The sequence below is a fragment of the Monodon monoceros genome, unplaced genomic scaffold, assembly GCF_005190385.1.
Source record: "Monodon monoceros isolate NGI ecotype Baffin Bay Population unplaced genomic scaffold, NGI_Narwhal_1 Super_Scaffold_22, whole genome shotgun sequence".
NCBI classification, from domain to species: Eukaryota; Metazoa; Chordata; class Mammalia; order Artiodactyla; family Monodontidae; genus Monodon; species Monodon monoceros.
The window spans coordinates 59,522,008-59,531,173 of record NW_021703779.1 but is presented as its reverse complement, the minus strand read 5'-3'; the positions used below and the strand labels follow the sequence as shown (position 1 = coordinate 59,531,173).

Sequence of the window (9,166 nt, the reverse complement as noted above, 5' to 3'; positions counted from 1 at the left end):
AGCGGGGGCGGGGGCGGGGCCCAGCCCGGCGTGGGGCGGAGCTCCGCGCGTGGGGAGCTTTTCCACCCCGGCCGCCGGAGAATCGATTTCGCTCAGTCAAGATCCCTGCAACGTCGCCAGCCAGGCGCTGGGGATACGAACCTGCGAGGCGGGAGGCGGGCGCGGCGCTGAGCTCCGACTGGAACTGGATTCCCAGCGCCTCGCTCAGTTCTCGGCCCAGAATAAGTGCTCTATCGTCTGTGCGTTGCTTACAAACTCTGCCTTTTGCAAACCGCTTCTTTGTTTCTTAGTTCCTGCATCTGAAAAATGGGTGTACTAACACCTTCAAGGGACTGTTGCGAAGATTAGAAACTATGTATGCATAAGAAAGCACCTATTAAACCCTTAAAGGTCGGCTCTAGTCTTTATTAGAAACTATGTATGCATAAGAAAGCACCAATTAAACCCTGAAAGGTCGGCTCAAGGTCTTTATGGTCTAGCACTGAGGTTCTTAACCTCTTCTGCTTCACAGTCCCTTTAAAATGCTGATGGAAGCTATGGCCCTTCTTCCCAGAAAAATGCACGTAAAGATATACAAAATGTTAGATACTTTGCCGAGAAATTCTTAGACCCCCTCTTGAAGTTCACTCACATATCTCCTAAGGGTCCATGAACTCCAGGTTAAGAACCCTTGCTGTATCGAAAGAGGCACCTACTGAGTGTCAGATGCTTTTCAGACATTGTCTCCTCTAATCCGCAAAAAGCTCCTATGAGTTAGGGATTATTATTGTCTCCATTTTGTGGATGAGGAAGCTGATTTTCAGAGAGTGGAAGTTTGCTTGCCCTATATTATATGGCTACTGTGTAACAGAGCTGAGACTAGGATTTTTTCTTGTCTCTGTCTCTCTCTCTCTTTAAAGTAGTGTATCATCTCATTGCTGTTCTTTTTTTTCCCTGCCTTTTTCAATTGCAGTATATTCGATGTACAATATTATATCAGTTACAGGTGTACAACATAGTGATTGACAATTTTTAAAGTTTACACTCCATTTATAATTATTATAAAATATTGACTATATTCCCCGTGTTGTACAATATATCCTTGTAGCTCATTTTATACATAATAGTTTGTACCTTAGTCCCCTACCCCTATATTGCCCCTCCCCCCTTCCCTCTCCCCACTGGTAACCCCTAGTTTGTTCTCTGTATCTGTGAATCTATTTCGTTTTTGTTATATTCACTACTTTGTTGTATTTTTTATCTTTTTTTTTTTTTTTTTTTGGCCGCGTGGCTCGCACGATCTTAGTTCCGCAGTTCCCCCACCAGGGATGGAACCCGTGCCTCCTGCAGTGGAAGCGCAGAGCCCTAACCACTGGACCACCAGGGAATTCCCTGTTGTATTTTTTTAGATTTCACATATAAGTGATATCATACTTTTCTTGACTCTTGATATTCTTTCTATGATGGTATTGCCTTTTAGAGAAAATATAGTGCTGTAATAAAAGTAACAAATAACAATAAATAAAAAATAATAAAACTAGCACATAACAGATAAAAGTAACAATAACACAATGCTATTGAATCACAATGGAAAGACAAATTAATTCTGATTGGGGAGAGGAAGACATATTGGAGGAGGTAACATTTGCGCTAACCCTGAGGAATTTAAACCCACGGAAAATTAGGGTGGGTTAGAACATAAGCACAGTGCCTGGCACATATTAAAGGCTCAATAAATGTTTACTAAATAAACTATTTATGTAAATAGTGTCTCCAGTCAGCTCTGCGTTTGGGGGAAGATACATCTGGCAACAGAATGAAGAGTGGGTTAGAGAGCAGGGGGCCTTTAGAAAGGGAGGCCAGTTAGTGGGTTCTAGTACTAATCGTGACTAGAGGGAACGAAAGGCTGATTTAGCACCATGGCCGTGGTCATGGAAAGGAGGACACGACTGGGAGAAACACAACAGAAGTAGAGCTGATAGGATTCTCAGGGTGAGAGAGACGGAGGAATCGAAGATGACTTTGAGGTTTGAAGTCTGGGTGACTGAGAGAGTGATGATACCATTAACTGAGATACGGAACACAGGAAGAGAAGCAGATTCAGGGGAAGATGAGGAGTTTGAAGGCAGTATTGTTGTTCCTTCATTTCCAGAATCTACTTCTAAGTCAGACCTCCTCACCAGTCACAATGGGGACCCAGCTCTCGCAACAGCTAAGGGTGGCTATTCTGGTTTGGATAAGGTCAGGGGAAAGATAGCTATAGATGTGCCCACGGGAGCCAAGACTGCAATTTCCATCCAGCCAAGACAATAGAGCTTTGATAGCGGTTTCAGGGTGACTGAGCCAAGGAAGGAGCATAGCATAGGATGGAGGGAGGTTCAGACACTCCACTATATGGGATAAAATAATTTAGATGAGAAGGTGGCCGGGAATGGTGGTGGTGATGAGCAGATCCTTCCCAGGATCTAGGTAGTCTGAGGCTTCTTGGGTCTGTGACAATATTGGATACCCAGCTTTAGTCTCTACTTAACACCACATTACAGTGGTGGTGTTACTTCTACAGATTAGATTAACACCTAATCTCCCAGAGGATTTAGCCTGTGTCATAGCACACATTCACCACACCCTCCGTAAAGCCCTGGCTTCTAAGGTTCTTTCCACCGGAAGTTATGACAGAAGGAAATGTGTGGGTGGGGAGGGGTAGTGGGTAAGGGGCCCATGTTCCTGACACAGTCTACACCCAGGGAACGAAGAGTAAGCGCCATGTTGAAGCCACGATTGCCACTCAGATCCCTCTTATTCCTGCAGCTGCCTCTGCTGGGGGTGGGGCTGAACCCAAAGGTCCTCACGCCCAATGGGAATGAAGACATCACAGCTGGTGGGAAACCTGGGACTGGAGGAGGTTGGTGAGGAGGGAAGCTGTGGGAAGGGGTCCTACTGAATTCTGGAACCTGCCACTGGACATTAGAAGGATGCGGGCAGAGTTTTAAGAGTACCATGGGGAGGGCAAGGGGAAGGGTTCCCTGCCTCACGCTGCTTCTTCTGACCATCGTGTCTTCTCTTCCCCTCCCCCACTTCATTTTCTCCCCAACCTAGACTTCTTCCTGACCTCTACACCCGCTGGGACCCTCAATGTTTCCACTCTGCCCCTCCCAAAGGTTCAGTGTTTTGTGTTCAATGTCGAGTACATGAATTGCACCTGGAACAGCAGCTCTGAGCCCCAGCGCACCAACCTGACTCTGCATTATGGGTATGAGAAGGGGAGAGGGAATCGCAAGGGGGAGGAAGAGGAGGTGGGCTAGATGTGAGAGACTGCGTGGGGACCAAGAGTATCCCAGGCTCCCCACTGTTTTCTCGTGGGGTGAGTCATAAGTCAGTTCAGAGGAGCTGAGGCTGGGCTGTGGCAATCCGGAGTACCCAAGTTTACCTCACTGTTCTTCCTTGAAATCCTTCTCTAGGTACAAGAACTTTAATGATGATGATAAACTCCAAGAGTGTGGCCACTATCTATTCTCTGAAGGGATCACTTCTGGCTGTTGGTTTGGAAAAAAGGAGATCCATCTCTACCAAACATTTGTTGTCCAGCTCCAGGACCCATGGGAACACAGGAGGCAGCCCGAACAGTTGCTAAAACTGCAGGATCTGGGTAATTTGGAAAGGAGGGTCAAAGGATATTGTGGGGTATTGAGGAAAGGGGTATATAAACTAGTGTTCTTTCACCATAAGGGTACTTGGGCAGAAAAGAGGCGAGGAATAGAATGGGGAAGGGAGGAGGGCTCAGGCGCACTGCCTTCAGGATCCTGACTTGTCTAGGCCAGGGGAATGACCACACATGCACACATATCTCCAGTGATCCCCTGGGCTCCGGAGAATCTGACACTTCGCAACCTGAGTGAATTCCAGCTAGAACTGAGCTGGAGCAACAGACACTTGGACCATTGTTTGGAGCACCTGGTGCAGTACCGGAGTGACCGGGACCACAGCTGGACTGTGAGTGAGTGGGGATAGCAGCTCAGGCTGAGCAAGTGGGGATGAAGGATTCAATTAGCCAATAGGAAGGTCTGATCCCCAGCTCCTGTTCTGTGCCTCCCAGTTCCCCTGCCCACCTTCCACCCTCCTCTGACTCCTTTCCCTCTCATCACCAGTGAGTTTTCCTCAAGGTTTCCCTACCCATGCTCTTCCCAAAGCCAGAAAGGCAAGTAAACAAAGGCAAGCCTTTAAGGAGGCATTAAATTCTAGGCAGTGAAGGGAGCAGTGTGGCTTGAGTAGTCAAGAGAAGAGGGAGAAACTGGGAAGAACCAGAAGATGACCTGGGGTGGGGGTAGGGGGCAGCAGTTTCCATTCTCCCTTCTTTTATAGACACCCATCTTTCCCTCACCCTCTTTCTCCTCAAGGAACAAGCCGTGGATCACAGACATAGCTTCTCTCTGCCTAGCGTGGATGCACAGAAATTCTACACGTTCCGTGTTCGAAGCCGCTATAACCCACTCTGTGGAAGCGCTCAGCAATGGAGTGACTGGAGCTGCCCCGTTCACTGGGGCAGCAATACTTCAAAGGGTAAAATGGGCCTAATGCATCACCCCGACCCATGAGCCCAGGAACCTTTCTAGCACCACTGTCTTTTGCCCTACCTCCCTACCCCTAAGCCCCCAAACTTGGCGGCTCATCTCCCCTCACTGTTCAACTCCAACCCCCAGGAAGCAGGATTTTTCTGTGTAGGGTTGGATCAGTGTGTTGTTACAGTAGGGGGGTGGATTGGGAAGGAGGCCGAGGGGGTCCTCAAAGGGGATACAGAATGTATAAAATTTCCCTGCAGCATTCCCGGAAAGCCTGCATGGTAAAGATGGCTTTGGAATCAGGCAAATCTAGGGTTTAAACCTGCCTCTGACACTTCCTACCTCTTTGACCTTGGGCACATCACTCACCTCTTTGATTCTGTTTCCTCATCTGTAAAATGGAGATAATAATTGCTCCCCGCCCCGCTCAGGAGTTATGAGGATTAAGTATACAGATAGCGTCTGGCACAGTGTCTGGCACCAAGCTGGGGCTCTAAATGTTGGCACGTAGTAGGGGCGCTACAAATGTTCGGTCTCTTTTCCTTTCCTCTTTTCCATAGAGAATCCTGAGAATCCTGAGACTCTTTCGTTGTCTGCATGGAAAACTGTGCTGATCCCCGTTGTCCCCATGGCATTTATCGTGAGCCTCATCTGTTTGTACTGCTGGCTGGAACGGTGAGAATTCGGAATCCCAGAAAAATGAGGTGGGGGCTGGGAATAGGGGAAGAGGGTTGTTACCGGGTCTCCAGGAGTAGAGGGCGGGACAGTAAGGAATGAGGGATCACCCAAGTGGGCATGGTGATGGAAGGAAGATGCAGGCGCAGACAACACAGAATCGCTTCATTCCATGTGGGAGAACTGCGAGAAGGGTAATAAAAGAGCGTAACCGATGTGTTCCTGCTCCCTCTTTCTCCCCACTCAGGACGATGCCCCGAATTCCTACCCTCAAGAACCTAGAGGATCTGGTTACTGAATACCACGGGAACTTTTCGGTGAGAACATTGTCATAGGCAGACTGCAGTCTGTCAATGGCCAACTGCCTGCCAGCTAGACAGGCAGAGCATGGGGGGCAGAGGGGAGGGGAGGGAGGCCTGCACTAACAGGATGTGGCCGACCAGTTGGGGGATAGGCTAGACGCAGAGAGACACCCAGAAGAACTGATCCTAGATTGGTTGAGGCAGATGGAAACAGTGGTATTGAGGGCCCAGGAGCGTGTGTGTCCCTTCTGTAATCACAGTGGTTGCAGCTCTTGGGAGAGTTCCCCTGGCACAGAGCCTGGGTCTTCTACTTCCTGCTCCTAATTGAGCCCTGACCTGGAGATATCTGTCTTTAGGCCTGGAGTGGTGTGTCTAAGGGACTGGCAGAAAGTCTGCAGCCAGACTACAGTGAACGGCTTTGCCACGTCAGTGAGATCCCCCCAAAAGGAGGGGAAGGGCCTGGGGGCTCCCCCTGCAGCCAGCATAGCCCCTACTGGGCTCCTCCATGTTACACCCTGAAACCTGAGCCCTGACACCCTGACAGAACCCCAGGGCCCTGTAGCCTTAAATTTTACTAACTTGCCCTCGTCCAACCAACCTGGGTCCAGGGCTCACCTCGCCCCCCTGTGGCTGATTTTGAATTTTGTGCCCCCTATAACTGCCTTCTCATTCAATATCTCCTACTTGAGAATTGCCCCTTTGCCCTGTCCATGTTTCTCATCTCCCCCAGCCCAGCCCTTCCTCCTCACAGCATTGCTTCTGCTGTCCCTCCCTCCCTCCCCCTTTCCATCTACCCTTCAACTGTTCCAGAAACGAATGAGAAATAAAAGTTCTGTTGATAATCATCAAGGAAGTCTGCTGTTGGGGGGGGAGCAATGGAAACGTGGGGTGCAATGCAGGTGGGAGGCATGGTGCCGAGGGGAGGAAAGAGGCGCGGTGGACTCATGCCGCGGAGGCAGCGGCACTACAGACTCACTCGAAAAGAGTGCTGTTCCAGAAACGGACTTTTCTCTAGGCGTCCTACACTCCTTCTAAGGGCCAGTTTAGAGTTAGATTTACCATGCTGCCCCCATTTTCTTTTGTTGTTGTCGTTGCCCCCATTTTAACAAATCTTTTATAGACCCCACCCAGGTTCTTCTTTCCTTAGCCTTACCTCACCTTCTGTCACACATACCACTTCTGACCTCATAATCCCTCAGCTGCAGCCTCAGGCCCTACCCCTAGGGATGCTGCTTATCCACAACTGCCCATAGCTCTCTCCTGTTTGCACAGTCTGGACCTCCTCAGCCAATTTAATCCATCTTCCTCTCCAGTCCCCCGACCTTATGGGCCCACTTGGCCCCCCAAGGCCTCTAGAACACCCTCCTTCTGCCATGACTTATTAAGACTCTCTGAAGAATGAGAAGACCTTCAGAGCATGTTCATCTTTATCAAACATGGAGGTGAGGGGTATCACATAGCTGATGTCTATGTGTAGGGTTGGGGATGTTGGAGGGCAGTGGAGATCACAGAGGTGGTATAACTGCGGAAGGACCACATACCCCGTGCCATCTCTTCTCAGATAATCAGCAGTTTCTGGCCAATACTAATTGTTCTGTCCTCCTGTTGCTGCATTATGTCCATCATGAAGTGGGGGTGCCTAAAACAGGTGAGGAGTGTGGGGAGGAGACTCATGGCCAAGGATCAGAAGTAGCAGGGTCATCTCTAGCCGTCAAGTCCTCCTCCTGCCAAGAAGAGAGCTCCTTGAATCCAGACAGCTTCCTCCAACACGTTCTGAATAGGATCACTGGCCTCTTTTGCTCCCTCTCTCCCTCCTTAGCTGCCCCAATTACCCTGTGGTCTCCCTCCAGACACCATCGATTTGTGTGATGCAATGGGGACAATGCAGTTGTTTTTCCTGAAGAAGACCCTTGGAGACTATGCCAACAAATTCCTTACAGCTCGAAACACCTACTACGTTTGCAGGGTGGAGCGTGGGTTAGCAGGTAGCGGCTTGGGAGCATTCCCCAGAGATAGAGCAAGGCCCCAAAGATGGACTGTGGACCTGGTCCTTCAAATAGGGCCCCTAAACCAGATCCAAATTGACTGTCTCTAGTCAGCCTAAGGAAGGGCACTGCCTCTATGACATTGGTTAGGTTAGCACATTCTATGCACCGCTCCCCCCCCTCCCCTGACCTGACTTAGGGATGGACCAGAGGGGAGAAAATAAGTTACACCAGCTCAAGGTAGTGTTGAGTGTTAGGGTCCTGAAATCTTGGGCTTTGGAAGGGTGGAGGCTGGGCGACGGGGGCTGGGGATCGTGCACTGCCGTGTTCACAGGAACTGTATTTGAGAATGTCTACAGAGCTTTTGTGCCCCTCCTGAAGAACCCAGAACCCAAGCTAATTGGTAAGGAGCATGATGGAGGAAGAAGGCACATGGAGGGTACTGTATAATGGTGGGTGATGGAGAATATAGGGTGGGGCTGGTGTAGTCCATCAGGCAGGATCACAAGATCCTAGGAAAAGGGGAATAGGGTCTAGGGCCACTTCAGAAGGGATGTTTAGCTCAAACCAGGTGCAGTGTGCCTGTGTCGCTCATCCCTCCTCTCTGTTTCTCAGCCATCTCCTCAGTACATCTCCCTATCCCCACCACATCATTCCCATCTTTCCCTTCACCTTTCGCTCTTGGGGTCTTGGTGTCCTGATTGCCACTGAAAAGAGCAAAGCTCGGGCACCTTCAGGTCACTCCTCAGCCTAGCTTTAGGCCCGGTTACTCCAACTGATCATTTGAATGATGGGAGGGACAGGATGGGAAGGGAAGTTCTCCAGTCCTCAGAGGTGAGGGTGCCTTTTCCTGGTTCCTAGATGCCTTGCATACACAATGTGACCTCCTGCGGAGGGGTCAAATAAAAATGCTTAGAAGACAAGAAGCCAAGAAAGTCGCTCCAAGTGAATCGTCAGTGAAATCGTCAGTGAAACTCCCAGTAAGCCTTCCCAAACATGGTCTGTCTCAGCAACCTCCTTTCCCCGCCAGTCTACCGAAGGCTCCTCCACCCTGGCCCTCTGGGATGAGTTTCCTTTCCAAATCCAACATCCATGCCCAAGACCTGCCTCTCACCTCTTTTGTCCTGCCTTCGGTCCTAGTTTGTAGAAAGCTTCCCTGCAGGGGCCTCTTTCTCTACTTACTGACCCTATCCTTTTCCAGTCCAAATCATCAGGACACTCAGATGGAGAAAGGACCACTCGCAGTGGTCCACTTAAGACCAGAGCGAACTTAATCCATAGTAGGGATAAACGTCGCCAGCAAAATAAAGTGACCAAGTGAGAGCAGCAATACTAGGTATGAAATTACTGGCATTTAATGTGAGGTTCCTTTTTTCTAGAAAGACTTCTTCTTCCAATATCTGCACCAAGGCTTAAGTCTGCGCCAGGCATTGTGGAGGCTCTCAGGGTGGGTAGGAGCAGCGAGGGCAAGCACATGGGTGGGGGTGAGGAAAGACAGCGAAGTCTAGCACAATGAGCCTTTGAGGGACAGAGTGGGGGGTGGGGTCTTCTCCAACCAGACTACCTCCCCCTGGGAGGCCTATCATAGCCCGCCTACTCCTGCTGGGGTTAGGTGACGGATGGGCATCTCCCCCCCCCCCCCCCCCCCCCCCCCCCCCCCCCCCCCCCC

The 9,166-nt window shown here is 50.0% G+C and overlaps 2 protein-coding genes across 4 annotated transcripts; both read left to right on the top strand.

Annotated features, from left to right (window-relative positions):
* Positions 1–2,711: 2,711 nt before the first annotated feature.
* Positions 2,712–6,361, top strand: IL2RG (interleukin 2 receptor subunit gamma). 3 transcript variants are annotated; one of them, XM_029241461.1, is made up of 8 exons: positions 2,712–2,881; positions 3,076–3,229; positions 3,438–3,625; positions 3,830–3,969; positions 4,374–4,536; positions 5,096–5,210; positions 5,458–5,527; positions 5,869–6,361. In XM_029241461.1, the coding sequence occupies exons 1-8, from the start codon at positions 2,743–2,745 to the stop codon at positions 6,043–6,045; spliced, it is 1,146 nt and encodes a 381-aa protein (XP_029097294.1). In that variant the 5' UTR covers positions 2,712–2,742; the 3' UTR covers positions 6,046–6,361. The 3 variants fall into 3 exon arrangements, with proteins under 3 accessions (XP_029097294.1, XP_029097295.1, XP_029097296.1); XM_029241462.1 differs by having other exon boundaries at positions 2,734–2,857; XM_029241463.1 differs by having other exon boundaries at positions 2,734–2,881; positions 3,138–3,229.
* A 568-nt stretch (positions 6,362–6,929) lies between these two features.
* On the top strand, positions 6,930–8,818 carry CUNHXorf65 (chromosome unknown CXorf65 homolog). Its single transcript, XM_029240193.1, has 6 exons — positions 6,930–6,954; positions 7,074–7,160; positions 7,363–7,497; positions 7,832–7,900; positions 8,359–8,465; positions 8,699–8,818. Exons 1-6 carry the CDS (start codon positions 6,930–6,932, stop codon positions 8,816–8,818), a joined length of 543 nt encoding a protein of 180 aa, XP_029096026.1.
* Positions 8,819–9,166: the final 348 nt, after the last annotated feature.